Source organism: Lissotriton vulgaris, chromosome 5, assembly GCF_964263255.1.
Source record: "Lissotriton vulgaris chromosome 5, aLisVul1.2, whole genome shotgun sequence".
NCBI lineage: Eukaryota > Metazoa > Chordata > Amphibia > Caudata > Salamandridae > Lissotriton > Lissotriton vulgaris.
Genome location: NC_141693.1, coordinates 683,574,008 through 683,596,054, shown reverse-complemented (window position 1 = coordinate 683,596,054; position 22,047 = coordinate 683,574,008). Strand labels below are relative to the sequence as shown.

Below are 22,047 nucleotides of genomic sequence, written 5' to 3'. Positions count from 1 at the left end.
TGATGTCATTTTCAAACCATAGACAGACACATTAAAATCATCGATACACGTCTGTCCACCACTAGAAGAAAGGAACAGAATGCCTCGACTAACCAGGAGGTGATACACACTTATAGTGAATCCATGTTTAAACATTAGACAGCTTATCTACCTGACCCTTCAAGATGATACCGAAATCAGCTAAGGATCACCATTTAATTGTAGAGATCACTGGAAATGTAACTCTGGATGTGTTGTTTCTTTCCTATGAATTATTTTCCTGACTGCAGACCGAACATCTTCTTGCAAGCCCTTCCGCACAGCCTGTGACTTCACGCAATTAATATTTCTGCGTTGCCTTCGCCATTATTCACCACAATCCATTTTTACAAATTGATTTTCCACTCTTTTAGCATCATAGGATTCCATGAGACTTACAACTTGGACGGCAACAGTCTATCGGGCAGGTAGATGGACGAAATTACGTACGCCACCCTGTGGTGATTTTTCGACCTTCACAATGGTTCCAAAAGTTTGGTGGACGCCCACCCTTGGTTTGGATGGCTGCCCAACAAACTATTGTAATTTTTTTTAAACATACTCCCACAGTGGGAATTTGTTTAGGAAAAACAAATAACTAATGATCACCACACCCAGCGAGTTTTTTTCCCCAGGAGTGGAAATATTATTATTTGTCTGTTCATCACCTTCTGGGTTTCCCTGGTGGGATCAGATAGAAAAAAAGGACATCAGACCATCAGCCCTAAATCGGGTGGGAAGTCTGATCCTCCTACTCTGATAGCCGCTGCTCTGTCATGCCATCAGAGTGAGCATTCCATTGATGGAGCCAATGGATCACCACCAATGGAAAACTGACAGTCCTCCAAAACCTAATTAGGGCGAGTGGACCAAGAGTTTGGCCAACAGGTACTAAGAACGCGATGCCTGCCAAATTCTAAATAGGGCCAATAACTTGGTCATCCATATCCTATGGAATTGCCTTTTCATACATTTTTAAGTAATCTTGAAAGAAGACACAATATATATAGAAATGCAGAAATCAATTAAATTATTCATAATGTTATGTTAAAAGCCTCAGCATACTTGGAATCAGCCATTATATGAATGTTGTGCCATTTTGGATTTCGAAGAAAAACATTCGACACAAACCATAAACCAAAGATTTCCTTAATGCCTTTAATCAATGTTTATTTTACTATGTTGACACTGGTTCGTGTTAGCATCCTAAAGTTTGCACTTGCAAGCCCCTCAGGAACGAAGACTGGAGTTTCACCTACTCTGTTGCAGCCAGCACTTTTATAAAATTCCCGACACATTCTTAGCTGAAGTTGAAGTTGGGTAGTCTGGAATTTGAATTACCAGGTCCTGACTTATTTTACATGCTGTTCAAAGGAGGGAGAGGGCAATAAAGGCCAATAGTTATCAAATAACTGATTGGCATTAGTAGTGGAAATGGACGCTGGAGCCAGAGTAATCAGCTGTTGGGCGGACAAAAGAGCGCTCAAACTGGTGTGTTCTTAAGGACTTGTCGGATCATAGAAACTCCTATGAAACACTTCACTCACGGACCTGAGTCATTTGGTGACCCATGAATGGGTTCCTGCTGCTGGAAAGGGCTACTACATCTACCCCTTCCTTAAAAAATCTCTTTGCGATCTTACCAGTTTGCAGGGATGGGAAAAACGTTAGATCCATTATACACATCCATACATCTCTATATTACATTACAAGCTTCAACCTTGATGCATCTATCAATCCCTTCAATGTAGTTAGATCCCGTTCTACCGAAATAATATTGGACAGTGGGTAGGTTGGCTGTCTATAATTGTGCCCCCCCATCACAAACACAAAACCCTTATGACTGGTTAGATTGCCATTAAAATCGTCTGCAGTAAAACGAAAATGCCCAATGAAGAATTGTGCGTTTCCTAACAAGGTTAAGACAGGAGTATTGTGTATGTTAATGAAACACTTCTGTGCTCCATAAGGCCCTTTCTGTGGGGTAAATTGAAACATAGCTGATCTTCCCACGTGTCTGTTTTATCCCCTCAATATGATCTGCCCGCTCAGGGGCCCCTCCCTCCACAGCCCCTTCCTTAGACCTTGCAGCACACCCCCCAAGGAAGGAGCCTTGACCTGGAGCTGTCTGTCCTCTACCCCTTCCCCTCCTCAGAAATCCTTTCTTTGCTCCTGGCCTGCTCCCTATTTGTCGGCTTGGACGCCATGAAATTGAAAAGTCATACATACCCCCTGGCTGTCGCTGACAGAAAACTCAACTGTGTATTCGGATTTAGTCTGAAATGAAAAGAGAGGAAAATAATACGATTAGAAACAGTCTTTATCTCCTGACAGCACTCCTTTGGTCTTTTGTTAAGAGTGCAATTACATGCAAAATACCATTTGGGATCCTGAAAAGGAGGGACTCGTGGCGCAATTACCTGCATAGTTTCAAAAAAGGCAGCAGCATAAAAATACCAATTATATGCAGATCAACGTAAAGAATGTACTTGGAGTATGTATATGAGATTACATTTAAGCGGCTGGATAAAGATACATAATTTATTTTCAAAAGGTACCGCTAACCAGAACGGAGTATCAGAGCAAACAGCAGGGTGAAATATGAAAGGTCAACTAAGAAGGCCGCCACAGCTGCCGCCCCACTCTACGATCAAAGGTTTTGTTCCTTCAACAGTATTTCTTTTCTGTTGATGATTTCTTTGTTTTCTCTCCCTACCTAAAAAATCTATTTTCAAAAACCTCGAAACTCAAGAAAGCTTTACTTCAGTGCTTAAAACATTCAGTCAATAGGTAATGCTAGGCCGTCAGCGCACCCGTGGCGGCTTGAACACCACTGAGCTCTGGACGTGATTCTACTGTCCACCAACAGGGGCTAGCAACAGTGAGTGGCTACAATGGTTGTCATTATTGTTACTTATAATAATAACAGTGCTACTGAAATTGTGAGCCATTCTCAGTCCAGAGTTTAAAGGTCTTACAAAGTGCATAACTAACCTGCAATTACACGCCAAACTTAAAGGTATTTAAAATATGCATTACTGTTCATAGTGACTGTTAAGGTCAAGGTGCATAATTTCTAAGATGCAAAGGTACTCATTATATGGATTAGTTCAGTATTACCCCATTAAAATGCATTACATGACATCCAGTACAGCACACAATTTCAAAGATCTCTTTACAATGCATGTACAATTAAAACTAGGTGTTTTAAAACAAGGTAAGTGACAATAAATTACACTTATACATCATTATTAACGAATGGAAGGTTTAGGGATGGGGTGTGTAACATAATATAACATGTATTTGTAAAGCACACATTCACCCAAGGCTATCTTGGTCCTGATTAACAGACGTTTATTGTTATCCAGCTCAATGGTACTCATTATATTGACCGTAGAAGGATGAAAGGTTGGGTGAACCCGCTGGGATTTAAACCTGTGAACATGAGACTGAACAAGGGGGTGGCGTGGTCGTGTCCTGATGGAGGAGGAAGCCTAGATCCGCCCTCCAGTCGGCAATCCCCTATCTGATGCCATCCTGACTTTCATAGGGGTCCAGAAAAGGAACAAATTAGCTCTCCCAACTTCCAAAACCCTGGGGAAGCGAACAATCTACAACTTCAGGTGGAAAAAAGAAGCAGGAATGAGCGGCGGACCTGCCAACAGCAGGGTCGTGAAGAGAGACAAAATGGTGGCCGCGACGCGGCGCTAAGTCCGGCGGCGGGCTCCATGAACAGAGGTGGCCATAGGACCCAAAGTAAAAGGCGCCCTGAGGCAGCGTACGTGGCCACCCAGCGGCAGAAAACAGCGGAAAGCGAGAGGCAACTGACTGGAGGGGCTGTGGAGTCCGCCGGGACGGCATCGGAGCAGGGAGCGTGTGACGTGGTAGGTCTGCCTCACAGCACGACTGGAAGGGGGCCGAGTGCGGAGACCGCCGATGCGACTCCGGTCTCAGGAGCGATGTGAGTAGAAGGGTAGCTGACTGCACCCTGTGAGCGCACGGGACCAGCAGTGGCAGGCAGGGGAGCCCCCACCAGTGCTGGGTAAATGGAGAACCCCACCACAACCTCCTGGCGGGAACAAGCAGCAAAGGGTGAGCGGTACCCCGTACAACTGAAGCATTAGAGGCAGCAGGGGAGTGGCGACTCAGGGAACTGGTCCCCATAACAGTGCAGCATGACTGGAGGGGCACTAGAGGCGAGGCCAGCCAGGGAAGACACAACCCCCACTTCACCAGGTGTGGAAAAGTGGCAGACAGATCCCTGAATGAGAGTAAAAGTGGCAGCAGCCGGAAGAAGGCGGTGGGCAAGCCAGAGGCCGCTTCAGATGAGGAGAGAGATTTCCCCCTCCCTACTTCTGGGAATAGGGCTGAAGAGGGGAACGGCCTGGAGCTGTGTGAGCGGCAGCCAAAAAAGGAGAGGCCCTCGTTGGGTCAGCAAATACCAGCGCTGGATGGGCCTGCATGGGCTGCGTTGGTGCCGGGAACATAATTTACAGGGCATAGTGTGACCAGGACTCGTCAGAAGTTTGAGCTTGGACACTAGAGGCTGCTAAGTAATTAAAAGAGAGGCCTTGGGCCCGGGATCAGCTGGAAATCAGCCCTGAGCAGAACCCAGACTGGCGGGCTAATCCTAAGCGGGACACTGACCCCCCAATGCCAATGTACATAGCTGCTAGAGTGTGAGTGAAACCAAACGGCCAGCAGGACAGCCAAACTGGGAGTATCTGCCGGGCCGGCACACGCAGACCCACCCGAGATACGAGGAGCAATAGGGACAGGAACACAGATCAACGGCTACAACCACATGTAACACAAAGGAACCCTGCCAAGTAGATCTCGCCACGAGGCAGTAGGCACCAAGGTGAAAATCACCAAAAGGCGGGAAAAGGAACAACAGGAGCTGCCAAGGGATGGACTAGGGGGCACCATCACAGGGATATTGGGCCAAAATGGGGGAGAGAGGCCCAGAAGACCCATCTCTCTCAGATATGATTCGAGCCATGGAGACATCAAGGACTGCGGTGGAAACCAAAATCGACACTCTCAGAGAGGACTTGGGACTACTGAAGGCGGACCATGGGAAACTGGCAGACCAAGTCACAGCAAAGGAGGGCGAAGATTGTGACATGGGGAATAGGGTGCAGGCACTGGAACTTAGGGCGGAGGAAGCTGAAAACAGAGCATTGTGTAACAATTTACACATAGTTGGCCTTCCAGAAAAGGAGGTTGGAAACAATTTGGTGGCCTACCCGGAGCACTGGATCTGCACTGAGGTTTCAGAAGAAGGACTGTCCAAATACTTTGCACTGAAGCAAGCGCATAGGGTCCCGGTAAGTGCACCCCCACCAGGACGACCGCTGAGGCCAGTGGTGGCACGCTTGCTATTTTATCAAGACAGAGACCATGTGCTGCAGCAGGCTCGGCAGAAGGGGCAGCACAGAGTTTTTCAGACAGGGTTGTCACGGTCTTCCCGGACTTCTCCCGGGAGGTTCAGTAACAAAGGGCATCATATGTCTCTGCCAAACAGAAGCTGCGACAGCTGAACATACAATACTCAAAGATCTTCCCGGCCAAGTTAAGACTGTCGACTTTAGGCGGGACTAAGTTCTTTACTTTCCCCTAGGAGGTGAGTGACCAACATGCCCTGCAGGACAGTGGGGATCAGAGGCATGAAGGGCAGGACGGAGGCAGGGCCCAACACGGAGGTAATGAAGAAAAAACAGCGAGCCTGCCTACAGGAGAGGAAACGCAATTGCATTTCTCAGCGCTTATGGGCAACGAAACACAGCTTCAGTGCCCGGGTAGGACCCATGAGACTAGGACTCAACTAAACTGCGTAAACTCACTCTTTTGAACCTTTGACTCATGGATCAAGGTGTCTTGGATCTTCACATGAAGTGGTATGTGCTGAAGATTGTCTCATACATATGCTATGGGCATGGTCCAAGAACCGGTAGGCTGGTTTTCCTGCCTGAAATACTATCAGACACAATGGACATAAAAAACCCTGTGATTCCTGCATATTTTCCCCCATTTTCTGCTGGATTCCACCTGGAGACATGAACAGTGGAAAAGCAGGTGTGATCTCTCAGTGAAAAACTCCATAGTCACTGTCATAATTGCATAGAGATGGGTGACAATGACAATGGAATTAGTGAGTGAAGAGACGAGCAGGTTGTCATGTGTACCATGTGAGGTCTAGCTTCCTATTTTATTCGCAATAATATTGTTAACTAAAGCAAACACAAGAGGTTTGCGTACAACGCACAGCCTGAACTCATGTACTTTAAGGTGTTCTGATATGTGATAATGAACAACAAAGTAAAGGCTCTGCAACAATGAATTTGACTTGGGTCAGACACTTTCCTCATGCAGAGAAGCTGTACTTGATCTCACATTTTCCAATTTCACGTACAATTCAGTCACTAGATGGTACAATTCTTTGTTATTAATTCTTGGCGGATGAGATTAGTGTGGGTGATAAGCAGAATCCACAGTTAATTTTCGCACTCCCAAATAAGGGGAACATCACCCAAGAACATAAGAGCACTTCACAGACACACATTACCTTGAACCTCTGAAAACATACATTTCCAGTCCAGATTCACAGAATCAGGAATGGGTACTTTTTACGTACATGAAAGCACATTTCTTAAATAATGGAATTCTACCAGTACGCTGGGTTTGGTGCATTCACATGTTTATAGGCGCTTCTTGGTGTATTTAGCTACAAAATGAGGTACGCTCAGGTTTACATTGGCATTTATGTAGCTCTTTCCCTTCGATTCTCACACTGAAAGTGAGATTTACTTCTTTGAGAAACAAGAGTATGCATGGTGTGTAGCTTTGTGGAGGGTGTTTGCGGTGTGATACCCCCCAAATACATGCATTCTTAGTCTGGTAGTTGGGTCTGGGGACACTGCTATGACTGTAATACACTTTTCTCGTCATCCTGATTTCACTAACAGATTTTAACTTGTTCATTTTTTGGATCAGGAACATAACCATATTTATAATAAGTGGTTTACCAAACAAATGGTAAATCTGCACCCATAACTCCTTTAATGGGTACAAATGTACTACTCTTTGGATATTACAAACATTGGCAGTAGTAGGCATGGAAAGCTGCACCATTCTCAGGTTTCCAGGCACATTCTTTGCAAACACCCAAAAGCTGATTGGACAAATGCTGGCGAATAGTCTAACCACTGGCACTCCCTTGGGGTAGCATTTCAAACCGCTTGAAGGCCTGATTTAGGGTTTAGTAGACGATGAGTGATGACACACAGGCTGGCAGAAGATTTTACATGCGCCACCCTTCCTTTACTCTGGTGCCAAATTTAGAGATGTCCACCAGTCCTGAAGGCAGAACAGACAAGTGACGGGCTGTTTTATGCAATTACGTGCACCTTTAAGACCGTTTCATGCCACGACAAAACACTTTGTTCCTCTTTCCTGCCCTAAGACAGTTTTAAGTTAAGGAGTGGAAAACTTAAACATATCAGCCTCTTAGTATTTACACAACTGCAATTCATACAAATACACATGGCACGTTACTGTTTCTACCGTTAAAGAAAAAGTTGTCACGGTAAAACAGTAAAGTAGACACATTCCTTGTTTTACCTATGATTTGTATCCAGTCTATAAATTTGAAAAAAAACACATTTTTTCAAGATTTACAGGGCTATTAATTTCGTACTGTAAAGTTTTCAAAAACGTGATATTTTTAGATTCACTCTGGTTTATAGTTAAATATTTTTTCATCAAGCAATATAGGAGTTCCAAAACTTATCGCCCTGGACAGGCACAGCTCTCAGAATGGGCTCTCATCACGTCATTCAAACGCGTTTTGAGACTTTAAATAAATGTAAAAGAGAATCAAGTGTTGAGGGCACTGAGGCAAAGAGTGAGTTGGATTGAGTTGTAATGCCAGCTGTCGAGCTAGCTCAGTGAACTGAGGGCCACCTGCTGATATATGCTCCCTACATTTGCGTTCACCCTTTCCATTCACGGAAGAGTGAGTGCAGCCTCTCATCTTACCTGACAAGATAAATTCACCCTCTTTTCAGTGAGCACTATTAAAACCTATTATTTGAGCCAAAACAACAAAATCCGCTTGGGGTGTTTGTGTATAAATGACCACTGTCGTCTTTAAAAAAAAAATCTCTGTAGTCCTATTAACCGATCAATTGCTCCACTACTTCAGAACAGTGTTTGTTCATCGCTGCACATCACAATACCATTAAAAAAATACGCACTACATCTATCCATATTAAATTTGTCAGACCTTTAAAATATGGTAATTAGTTGCCGCTGGGTGCATCAAGCTATTTGCACAAAAACGACGACTTGCGAAGAATAAGAACGTCAGCTAAAAGCAATACATTATAACTTTTTAGGCTGCATATTTATCAGCACTAATTTACATTTCCGTCACATAAAATTACATTTGCTTGGTTTGTGATGACTTTAAGCACAGGCAGCGGCCCTGAAATGTATTCCAGAAAGAGAGAAATGTAGTAAAGCCCTGTGTATAAAGATTTCTACTAAGTTTTGTTGTAGTGAATAGAGATAAGGTGAGGTTTTCATTCACTGCGCCTTCATACCCCATTGAAATGCTGAGTATGGCTTCTATAGTACAAGTTTCACGTTTCACTGCTCTGACATGAGAGCACTGAGCACCAGGTTCCGAAGCAACTGCTCAGTGGGCCCTGATCTGCACCTCGCGTGGTCCCCAAGAGACATGAGAAGGAGGTGAAACCATAAACAGTGTTCTGGCATCTCTCCTGCCTCTCCTGAGTCCCAATTGGGAGTGTAAACCACTGTCTCTACTGCCAGCGGTGCTCCATAAGTTCTATCTGGCGATAAGAGCAGTGCCGGTCCTAGACCTTCTGAGGCCCTGGGCGAAAGGGAAGATTTGAGGCCCCTCTAAGTGACATCACAGAAAGTGACTTCGCAAATTAATTGGTTAGAACGTACGGCAAATCACCAACTACCACTCAATTAACTATACTCTCGGCTCTTAGCATACCTGCTTCTCGAAGCAACATTTCAGCACAGTATGGCTCAGGTGCGAGCTTTATAAAACTCTCTGCGTCCTGAAATGCAACCCGCGTGTGCTATTGTATATAAATCACTGTGCCAAACAGCTAGCAATTACTGTGCCAAGAAGCTAGCATTGGAAAATAAATGGTCCTTTTGACAGTAAAGAACTGGATAGAATCTATATATCCCTGCCCAAGTCATGCACTTTTCCAAAGATTACCAGCACATAAATGTACACTGATCCCTGCGTTGTAGCCCACCAACAGATTGTGAGAGTCTGTTTTCTACTTTTGAAAGGGCACATGAGTTCCCCGGGAGGCTCTGGCACCAGAATACACATGTCTATAAAAAAAAAACCCTGAAACATTTTAAATATCATGATAAACTAAGAATTGACAAACCAAGTAGGCTTGCATATTGGCACATGCACACATAAAGCACACAAATATTGGCACAGCACAAATAAAACATGAAAAATATTGGCACAAGCACACATAAAGCACGCAGTTATTGGCACATGCACACATAAAGCACACACATATGCACAGACGCGCCAAAACACACACACACAGAATTTTTCTCAAGAGCCTAAAGACACACATTCACTAATCCACACACCCCAACAGTCACACAACACTATACAGCTGAAGGCTCGGGGTGATGTGCCTCGGGGTGGTACAGTACTGAGTGATGCAACTCAGGCCACCACTAATTGATACGCCTCCATAGGACACTCGCTGCTGTGCATCTGGGAAGCAGGATAATGTACATTTGAGGGATAAAAGGCTATTTGGCTAAAGAGGGCCTACAATGATGCGAACCAGAGGGCAAAGAGTTATATAAAGTAGTGGCCTATGGAAATGTACTATAAGGGCACACTGATGTAAGAAGCAGGTGGGTTCATGTTGGTGTCAGAGTCCTCCCATGTCAGGGAAGAACAGCTCCTCCAAACTACTTTTAGGTGAGACACCGCAAAGCTCTTTTGTTTGTGACAAATGACACAGAGAGGGCTTTTGGGTCAGCCTTCTTCGGATATTGGTTGCTTTGGACCTTTTTTTAAGACAGTGTCATTCACATCTTGGTGGTTTTGGACTGATCGGGACTGTGCATGATTTTCATTGCACCTAAATTTGATACCACACTTCTGCATCTTTTGTGTCTAAATGTGCTTCTGTTCCTAGAAGTGATTTTTGCTCCTAATTGTGCTTACCCCCCTAAATATTACCGCACGATTCTGCTAATTTTGCATGCACATGTGTCTGTGTACCTGTATTGATTTTTTACTCCTGTATATGTTTTTGTACCTTAAAGTGTCCCCACATTCTAGTTGATGAAGTAACAAAGGTGACTAGTCTCCTAACTCTGTTTTTTGCACCTAAATGCATTTTTGCACTTAATGTCTCCAGGTTCCTGCTAATGTTGTGCCAAAGGTGACTAAGCATCTTGAATCGTATGTCTGAAACATTCTAAGTATTATAATATAAATACAAAGCAGGTCTCTTACCTTAACTACTTAACAACGACTCAACGAGGAGGCCGGGGCTCGACCGACTCTTGCCTGCAGCCCTGCCCACGCGGCCCGATCCGAGTAGTGACTGACTGCTCACGAATGGCGTGTGCGCATGCTGAGTGCGTCACACTGAGTGTGGGGGCTGGCCATAAAATCATGTCCAGGGCCGTCATTGGTAGCGCTTTCGCGCGCTACCAGATTAACGGCCCTGGGACCCACTGTCCCCCGCATCATAAGCAAGGCCGGCGTCAGGTCACCACCACTAAGGCACCACCACCACCACCACCAAGCTAGGTGGTGGGGTGCGTGCGGTGCATGCGCAGACAGTGTTAAGTTCCCGGCCTCCTTCCCTGCCTTACTTTTACTGCCTGCGGCTCGGCTCGGGCCCCTGCGCGAGCGCGATGAGAGTGCTGTGCACACTGCGCAGTGCTTTTCCCATGATTATAATATATTTATTCCCGCTGCCCGCAACTGTGGGGCCAGCGGCGGGGCCCCCCTGAGCGCGAGGACCTGGGCAGCTGCCCATACCGCCCATGGCTAGGACCGGCCATGGTTAAGAGAGGCTAACGGACAGAAGGTGGTGGTGGGGAGGGTTGCAGCTGTCAGGTATTGATGTTTTTAATATTGGGAAGGTGGAGTTTAATGAGGGTAGGGTGGGAGGCTGAATTTTTTGTAAGATTGGGAAAATGCGTTTTACCTGGCAGTCTTACACAAAGCTTTTTAGAGTTCAGTAGATCTTCATTTGTTCCCTATCTCGTTTCTGATCCCAACCAGTAGCTGCCAATGCAAACAAAAACTGGTGAGGCGGGGGCGGGGATGGACATGGAGGAGGGTTAACCGTAAAATAAATAAGACTTACCTGAAGCTGCTGCCTGCCTTGCTCCTCAGGGTTCCTCTGCTTCCTGGTCCCATCAGACACTGGAACAGCATCAGAGACTCTCTATCCAATCCCCCTGTTGCCCTTATGCTATTACCAGGCATGAGAGCTGCAAGGGGATTGGCCTGAGCATGCTTGTATAATGCTCTTTCAGGCAAAGTGAGTCTGAGCTGTTTCTCCAAACCGACAGTGCAATACATCTGGGTTGGAGAAACCTAACTGTGAGTGTCTGTTTGTTCGGCCTATGTGAGTCGACCTGACAGACATGAGCAATCGGAAGTGCACATACCACTCCATTACCTCTCCCTCCCATGGCCCGCCCCTTCCTGCACACGCTGGCTCAGCCAGCAGCTGAAAAATGAAACAATAATAAAATCTCGATTTATTTTTCAGGTGCTGTCTCTGAGCGACTGGGGCGACAAGCCTCCGCCATTGCAGAGGAGCCGCCCCTGGTAGCTGAGTCTTCTGGGAGATAGATGCTCATATTATGAAAAATCAACTTGCAAGATAATGCACACAATTAACTCTGATGTGTTGTGGAGCAAAACTGAGTGTATTTTCTAGTTTGTCAACATGATGCCTCCCTCAAGAGAAATTCTGGTAGTCTATCATATAAATGTTATTCAATGATCATATGTTAAATATAGCTATCAATGCTATGCGGGAAAATATTCCTTGTACTGGTTGCTTCACTCTGATAGGACTCTCACACCCAATAAAATACCTTTTATACACCAGACATCATATAGCCACGACAACAATTTTAAGTCTACAGTATGCTATCACAAAGGTCAGAAAAAAATAACAATAAGAATCAACACTCAAAACTCCAAAAGACCAATTAGCTAGAACTCCTTTCATACAACAAACACAGCACAGGTAGGCCATACTGTCACCTATCACCTGCCTTTTTAAGGCGCTTTGAAATCACGCTGTGCTGGACGTGCCTGGGAGCAACCAAGGCCAACTCAGCTCCTGTCTAGGCCCATCCGGACTGATCAAGGCATGGCTGGGCCACCCCCTAAAATTTACCATCATATTGGGGATGAGCGTTCTGTTTCAATCCACTTGATGCTTATGTGGTCTAGTTAGTGCCAAGTATTAGATGTGTACTTTCTTCAGCCATCGTCCTGCTTTTGGCTGGGATTCTGAGATTGGAATGGGATTGACTACCTCTTTTGCTGCTGTTATTGGGGTCTCGGACTCTAAACCATTGGGCGGAATCCCTTGAGCTATTGGTGACTGTCGTATTATTTTTACAAGTGAAGGGGTGCTTTTTGCTTTATCTTTTTATGGTTGTTAATGCTGTCCAGTAATTCGTTATTATCATTATTTAGGTTAATAATCCCTATGCCATCTTCTTTGCTTACATTTTAGTTAGTATGTATCATTTTGTATATCTTTTCAATAATCCCCCTCATTCATTTGGAACTATTGGGCTAATTCTTCAGCAAATAGGATCTGTTATCTCATCTATTGGCGGGTGGGCAATAGGAAGTCGTATTCTATTGACTTCTTTGCTTAATTTACATAAGGTAATGCTAATTGCTGGGTGGGGAGAGATAACTACATTATAAACTGTTTTGGTTGCTCTTTCCTGCTACAAACATACATTAATTCCTAAGTGTACCCTAAATGGCTTTGACCGACCACCTTTACATAAATCCGTGCTAACGCCACCTAGTTGGGAACTCTTGTTTGGTATTCTCTCCCTTAGTGGAGGTTAAGGATGGTGAAGAGAAAAGCCCTAGATAGTCGACCCACGCCTACACCTTTAGCTCAGTCCACCTCTATAGACAAGATGCTCCACAGATCACTGGGGGTGCTCAGCATGGAGACAGAACTTACTGAATGTCTACTCTCCCTCCAGGTAGGAATGCCGCCGGGGTGGAGTACCTCCTCGGTGGACTGCTCTTCCTCTCAAGATCAATTGGTACATCCTGAGGGCCAGTAGCGGTCGGCAGTAGGTGTTTCTATAGGGCGGTGACGTGGGCAGGAGGAGGGGCAGGGTGGGGGGAAATAATGTATGGATTACGGAGTTTTACAGGTAAGTAAACATTTAAATACATAAAACGAATTTCGTTGCGCGCACTGCATCACATTTGGTGATGCAGTGTGCGCAACGAAATTCGTTTTATGTATTTAAATGTTTACTTACCTGTAAAACTCCGTAATCCATACATTATTTCCCCCCACCCTGCCCCTCCTCTGCCCACGTCACCGCCCTATAGAAACACCTACTGCCGACCGCTACTGCTGAGGGCCCCTTCAGCATGAACATTTAGCAATTATGGCACCTAAACCCGGGCTTTCAAGCATCAGCCCAGTTAGAAAGCAATCAGGGCGTTCAAAAAAGGTAAAGCATGCATCACTTCAAGCTAGTGCATCTGACATTTTAAAATAAAAAAAAACCCTCACATACTATTGAGACACCAATTGAGGACCATGCTGGTGAAGATCATTTACCCAAGCCAGTACGGGTTGATCAAATTATTGCAGATTGTATGCCTAATGTTAAAGATCTGCTAGGTGCTGAACTTAGTCCCCTCATTGCTCATCTTGATTTTATAGGGAAAGAACTGTCCCTGTTAAGGGGCATAGGTGTACACCTAGATACAAGAAGAACAAATGGTACAAGCGAAGACAGGGCTGTCCAAAGAGGATTGGTACGAGAAGTGCAAACCATCAATTGCACTGAGGCTCTCACCAACTCACAGCAGTGTAATGGAGTACCTGCTACAATCAGCCCCCAGCAACTCTCTGCCCCTGCAGGATCTGATCATTTTTTGACCCTGCATGTTTTAGCAGGATGTTTAACAACAGAATAAGGAAGGGGTGAATAGTAAACATACCCCTCTTAGGGGAGAACTAAGTACAGGCAACAATGCTGGGGGAGTTAGGCTCCTAAGGTTAAATCATCCACCAGCATCATGTCCATACTTTGTTATCCTATGCTGAATCCCAGAGTTGCATGATGATCAGAAAGAGCCTTATCACGTGTTGTTTAATAAAATGTTGGGCTGGCTTGTAAAACATAGAGATATCCTCTTTCCGCAGGTACACAACATACTGCATACCCGGCAGGTAGCTAAGGTAGGATCTGGTACAGTAGATAGTGAAGGGGATTGTATTATTGTACATTTGAGGTTTCCTTCTCTGTCCCACCTTGTATCATCTGGTAGGGCAAGCAGTGTCCATGAATCGAACAGGTGTATTGATTCCTTTGGGGTACATGTATAGACCAGCTCTCTGCCCCCCTGTAGCTAACCATCAGCAACTACAAAGGTCAAACTGTCTTTTTGCCTGCCCATGTCCCTGTTAGGCTGGAGGAGGTTACGCCTATGCCATTCCTACCAACAATCGGTATGAGTCTCTAGATGGGGTAGATTGACTCCCTAGAGGTGATCAGCAATATATGCCTCTCAAATACAAGATTCCTAAAGAGCCAGGCCAACCAACTTCCCTTAGTTTTATGCATTTTAGTACCTTACCTGTTTTACCAGTGGTGCTTCATACCACTGGTACAATAACTTCTAGTAGTGCTGCTTCTGAAATGCTACCTTCTAGAGCCGCTGGCATTGTGTCCTTGGCTTTCCAGGGATCTGATATTAAGGTAATGTCTTGGATTAAAGGCAGAATTGGACCCCAAACCGACGAACCAAGATTGGTGTGCATTTATAAATCAAATTTGATATCTGTCTTTTTCAGGAGACTTGGGCTACCGTGCCCCTGTTTCCTACTGGTTTTGGCAGTTTTTCTAAGCCAGTGATTCCATCTGGCCTGGGAAGACCAACAAGGGGCTTAACAGCATGGGTAATAACTTCCATCGCAGGTCAGGTGTTTGAGGTGGAAGTGTATTCCCCAGACCTTTTATGTGTAAGCCTTACCACACCTGATGACCTGACTTATTAGATTTACAATGTTTATTCTAGATCCGTCAGTGGCAAAAACTAGTCAATGGTACTGGACACCCTGAATGCCCATCTTTCCTCAAAACCACTAGTAGTAAGTAAGGTAGTGGGCGGGGAGCTGAACTGCCAATATGAACCTCTAGGCACCGACAACCAGTCCCTCTTCTCTGAAGAGTATGTAGCTTGGAATATTCCAGAGACAGGGAGCAAGCCTATTAAGAAGTGGACACCAGTAGCTCTTCAAGTCAATGCCCTTACTCTTAATCAAGGGCTTTGTGCGTGTAATGGCAAAACGAATTCTGTTGCGTCTGGTGCCCATACATTTAATAGGGCAAAACATACGTGTTTGATTGATTATATAATGCTTGATATTAGATTATGGTCAGATTTAATCGACATGTCAGCGGTTCCACGCTATGATAGTGACCATAATGCCTTGTCGCTATTGCTGAGTGTCCCTTACAAAATCAAAGGAAATGCCATTGATGAGAACTATGATAAGAGGTTGATAGTTACAAATAATAAACATGGGCTTAAGTGGAGTACGGGGCAATATTTGCAGGAGCCTATCAGTGGGATATATAGTCAGGTTGCTGACAGCTTGGTAGAGAGCTGTCAACACTAAATCTAACTGGGGGTATTAGGGAAGGTCTGGAGACGGTAGCAGGAATCTCCACTCTATTGCTTACTAATACAAAGGACATATTGTTTCTGAAGGAGGCTGGACGAGCAAAAGTCCGGACGGCGCCCTACTCACTGTTCAACTCATCACGTAGAGAAGCATAATGCAAATTGTTTATGGCAGTGAAGTCACAGGATAGATCAGGGATATTGGCTACTAGGGATTGCTACAAAAAGATCAGATGCAAAAAAAGACGGGGAAAGCGAAAAATGGGAGGAACTCCTTGAGGCAGTACGATCTAAAGACTTTCGTTTCTTTTGGAACATAGTGACATCTGGAAAACGGGATGGGTCATGCTCCATTAATTGTAACATCACAGCCTGGGATTGGGTTGTTTATTTTTCTCCACACTTTACACAGAGGGCAGGGACAGGCTGTCCCCCACACTTGGAAAGGGCCTATCTGTGGTCCAAGTAAGCCATGTACTGATGGTGTAAGTGAAAACACAAACTGTGCAGGTGGCTTTCCACTGACCACCAGAAAACCACTAGATAAGGACCAGTATGAGATTATAGCTCAGGAACTGCTAATATTATAGGAGGGATTGTTCCCCCAAAACCCCCTGGTCTTGATAATATAATTGGTGATTTGTTTTTGAATGAGCCTGGAGTTTGGAGTGTTCACTTTTCAATACTGTTTTACTGCCATTATGAAAGGGGACCAATTCCTTGTGCGTGGGCTGGAGTTTAAATCATCCCTATTTTCAAACAAGCATTGGCATAGCCAATAGGTCTCGCCTTTGGGACCTTATAAGTATTTAGTTATGCTGCACAGTATCCTTGGTGCAACAACATCAACTGTGGCATGGCTAAACATGATGAAACCTATTGGCTATGCCAATGCTTGTTAACAATTCCCTTGCTGAAAGGCTACAAAGCAGTGCCCACCAGAAGCTAGCAGTTAGAGTACATAGGTTTGCATGTGAGAATTTAAAGGCGATGTTCCAAGCAATAAAGGGAAAGGTGACAATCATTAGTGAAATAAATGCAAAAACCATTTCTATTACCTGTATAGTTGCTAAATCTCAGCCAAGCTGAATACTAGTGAGGAGGGTGCATAGTGGATTGATACCCCAATCTTGAACATACAAACACACATTCATGAGGTTATGGCTTACTGGTTGGAGGCAATTAAAACATGCACTGCTGACTAGGTTTAAGCGCATCGTCAAGGAAGTGAAATTATTTGTGGATAATGAATTTGGGACTTTCAGCTACAGAAGTATGTTGAAGTGTAACATCTGATTTCGTATATATTGTTGAACATGAAAAGGGACAGAGGAGAAGAAGGACAGTGAGGGACAGAGGAGGGAGAAGAAGGACAGTGAGGGACAGAAGAGGGCGAAGAGAGACAATCTGAGACAGAGGAGAGAGAAGGACGGTGAGGAACAGAGGAGAAGAAGGACAGTGAGGGACAGAGTAGGGAGAAGGAGGACAGTGAAGGGTAGAGGAGAGAGAAATAGGACAGTGAGGGACAGAGGAGGGAGAAGGATAGTGAAGGGTAGAGGAGGGAGAAGGACAGTAAGGGACAGAGTAGGGTGAAGGATGTGAGAAGTTGCCTTATGTGTGATGTCCATTATTCTAGTGGGCACCCTGTATCAGTCCAAACAACCCTTATGGTGAGGGTTGTAAAGTCAAGCTTATAGACCAGCTATCCTAGTGGTAGCATGGACAAAGCAGTCTTAGACTAAACTCAAGAGGGCATGTGAAGCCAGCTGTTTTACCATATGTAACCCCTTTAATACCAAATGAAAGGACACCACACAGGTTATATATAAAACATATATGTATTTATTACTAACACAACCCCTCTGAACTCGTTATGAGGTCAGTGGCACAAGCACATAACAAGATACTCAATTATTATACAATAAGTTGCACAATATACAGTAGAGCCCTAGGGGCATGTAAAACCATATACTAAAATAGTGGTATAAGAACCACGTCACGAACAAAGAATAGGCCTAGGGTCTAGGGAATCGCTGGGGCTACGCTGTACTACCAAAGGTTAGGAAGGAGGAGGCCCACGTGAGGCATGTGCAGTGTCTTAACACAAACGCGAGTTACCATAGGAATACAATGGGATCGAAAGAATTGGAAACTAGTTCTTTTAGGACACTTCTGGATGGACTAGGAGAAAGCTACTGAAAACTAGGACACTAGGATAGTCAATACCCACAGGAGCACCGGAGTACTCGCGTTACCTCACCCACAGGAGCCGGGTGCATAGGTGTCAAAGTGTGTCGGGTTTCGTCGCTGAATCCTATGGAGACCTGTGAAAAGATGCTGCAGGCGACCAGGAGAGAAGTGTCCGGTTGGATCCAAGGGCGGATCAAGGATGAAGAGTACCTGAAAGCAGAGGGGACAGAGTCTGGGTCACTAGCCAGTGACCAGGAAGGAACCAGGAAGGAACCAGGCGATGTCGTGAAGCAATCAGGCGTGGCAAAGCAATTACACTCGCCCCATATAACTTCCTTTAGCTAGATGTTGCCTGCATTTCCACATCTACTCGGAGAGTCAAGGAGGAGTAGGGAGAAAACTTTCCATAGCAGACTAAGAATCTAGAGCACCAAAAAATGGGAAACACCAGTCCTCTAACATTTGATAGTGTGTGACTGTCCCTTTAACTGCATAGGATGGGAAAAGCTGCAATGATCCTTGTCATCTGTGCTCTGAAAGTGCGTTTGTGTGATGGTGAATAATATATTATTAGAACCAGCTCATTTTACTGTTTCCACGCAACCTGAAAGACCAAAAACACACAGCCACTGGAATAGAGCACTGAACCAGCGCAGTGAGACTGAGTACCAACTACAAACACCACGTGAAAGTTGGCACCTATCAGCTGCATGAACACAACTAAATAGCCTTAAAATAATGCAGCAGATATATTTGATATAAAGCAGACCGTCAGCCTAAGATTTTAATTGAGACCGTAAATTCAAGGATCTGTGCATGTTTAAAATGTTCACACCTACTGAAACATGACAGTGAAAAAGTGATGTAGGTTTGGAAAGGCGCAATCAATTGAAGGTAAACATGACCCTACATAACCATTGTCTGTGAAGAAAAGAATATTAGGATCAACTGTGCTTGGATAAATAGTAGCGAAGACTGAGGATGTAACTGCATAGTTAACATCTGCTCAGAATACATTACAATGAACCACGTCCTAACAGATAATTTTTTTGAATTCGGAGAGAACACCTATCGTCAACTAAAAGGCGTCAGTATGGGTGCCTCAGTTGCCCCATCGATAGCAAATATTTATATGTCCAGATTTGAAGAACGTTTTATACACAACGAAATGGCCCCCTTTTTCGAGTCTATTTCCCATTGGTCCAGATACATTGATGACATCTTTTTTATCTGGACCAATGGGAAGGAAACACTCCTCGAGTTCCTGGAGTGGATCAATTTGACAGATGCTAATCTGAAATTCACTGCAAATTACAGTGAAAGCCAAGTAGAATTTTTGGATCTCCTCATCAGAGTTAATGTTGACAAATTAGAGGTGGATCTTTTCGTGAAAAAGACAGCACGAAACACTTTACTTCATTTTAACAGTTTTCATCCAAAATGCCAAAGAGAGAGCATTCCGTTTTCGCAATTCCTTAGGGTCCGCAGGAACTGTACGAATTTACAAGATTACGATAAACAAGCTGCAGTCATGCGCACGAAATTCTGTGAACGCGGGTACCCACATAGGTTGATAAGGAATTCATACAAACGCGCAAGATTTTTTGATCGGGATTCGTTGCTCGTCTCCAAAGAAAAAACAGAAATTGATCGAATTGTGTGTGTTACCACCCATTCGACAATGAATGAACGGATTAGACAAGTAATTAATGCCAATTGGCATATCCTAAATTGTAACCCCTCTTCTGCTGCTAATCTATCCAAACCCCTGTTTGCGCACAGGAGAAATCGTAATCTTAAAGACAAAATAGTCCACTCTAAATTTTACTCAAAACAACAGAATAGTGACCAAACCCAAAGATCACTATTAAATAATCTACCGGTACGAGGCACTGTCCCATGCTCCTCCTGCAAATCTTGTAAAAACATCTTAAGTGGTGAAACATTTAATCATAATGGTACAACATTCAAGGCACATGAACTATGGAACTGTAAAACCACCAATGTGGTTTATTTCATTAGTTGTCCGTGCGGTATGGGCTATGTCGGTGAGACATGTAGGGCAATCCAGACGCGCCTCACCGAACATAGATCAGCTATTAAGACTCGAAAACTAGCCGCACCGCTGGTTAAGCACTTCCTGGATCTAAACCATACACCAGAAGACATACACTGGCGCATCCTGGAAAAGATTAAGACCCCAGATACCAAAGGAGGATGCGCTATAAGAAAAAAACGAGAAGTTTTTGGGATTTTTATCCTTGATACCCATAGGAAAGGATTAAATAACGAGATCCCATGGGAAAATGCAATCTGTCTCTAAGACGATAGATTTACCCTGTATGTGCTTTGATGTCTCCAAGATCCGGCAAGGTCCGAATACCTTTTCCCCTTTAGATGATTCCAATATGTAAATTTATCATCCAATTTACTAGAACATATGGGCTATGATATTTAATAATACGCAGTAGCTACTACATTGATTCCCATATGCGTGAACATGCTTACCAACTTCACTTATTTTAAGTGACTCCTAGTTGTGTACAAATATAGTCCCCACTTGTTAAAATAAGAACGAGATATTCGTCACTGTTCACCATGGTGTAATACTGTAGATACCACTAACCTTCGAGTGCCAGTGTATAAGTACTGGAATGAAGTTTGCTTGCAACAATTGGTATCTTTGCGACTACGGTGTAGCAATGATATTAATTTGAACCCGCCTGCAACATTATAACTTGTGATAATGGAGCCCGTTTTAAATATCGACTGTAATCGGGTTGTTTACAAACATTAGTAAAGTCCGTTCTTTGTATCTTTTGGACTCATACTAATAGGTCGAATCCGCTTGCAACATTGTAACTTGTGAGAATAGAGTCCATTCTCGATGTCTACTTTTGCTTAGTGAAGTCCGTTGTTTATATTATTTTGGCCAAAGCGCTCGTTTCGCGGGCTTTCCGCTTATCCAATCAGCTAAGACGTTTAATTGAGTCATGCTTGCTTTAAAAGGAAGGAAGTCAGGTTACCATCCCGATTTCCTTTTTCCAACGGCTGCGGGACGCCACTGGACCTATCGATCGTGACGCCCGCGGGTTGATGTACCAGCGGTATTTATTTTAGCTACCGGTAAGCTCCGAACTCCGTCCCCCGTTGTAGATCCTTTGAATTATTTTTTAATCGTTAATAAGAAATGGATTGTTGGGTTCCTATCAGCATATCCGACTGTGTTGTATTTTTATTTTTTCAGCATTTCAATACGACGTTATAATATCGAATTGGGCAATTGCGTCTAAAGGTTCCTGTTGCACATGTTAAACCGTCTATCATTTTTGGTAAGCCTTTAGCATTGCCGCTTTTTGTTTAACCAACCCTAATGCGTTTCAGACGTAATTCAGTACAGCTACATAAAATAAGATCTGGGTTTTATCTTTCTGTTTATCCCCCAGCACTGCAACATAATACGAAGGGGGCAGGCATATCAGCTGCGTTCCTAGTTCTCTGTAACAGGCAGTAATCTCCGGTTTCTTGGTAAGATTCCGACGCTGCTTTTTTTGGGCTGCCTTGATTTAATTGAATTCCACTCTGTGCACCTCGGCTGCCCTAAACAAAACCTTGTTGCATTTTTTGTCGCTTTTTCCAGGAATAATTGATTGAAACTGAGAAAACATATAAATCTACCGCAACCCACTACTGTCCTGGGCTATCTGAGCACTACAAATTATATAATATAATCAATGTAAGTCAGCATGAATATTAAAAACTTTCATCATTAATTCGAATATGGAAATAGTTTTAATAGTAGAGGCTTTTTATTAATAAGACCCGTTTTCTGAACTTGGTATGGTACAAAAACAGTACAAAAACAG

The 22,047-nt window shown here is 44.1% G+C and overlaps 1 protein-coding gene across 1 annotated transcript in view; it reads right to left on the bottom strand.

Annotated features, from left to right (window-relative positions):
* The window catches only part of CDH23 (cadherin related 23), a 2,828,172-nt gene that overhangs the window by 2,672,829 nt on the left and 133,296 nt on the right, over positions 1–22,047 (bottom strand). The window contains exon 4 of the mRNA XM_086919477.1: positions 2,248–2,295. Coding sequence (XP_086775603.1) covers positions 2,248–2,295 — 48 coding nt within the window. The remainder of the gene's footprint in view (positions 1–2,247; positions 2,296–22,047) is intronic.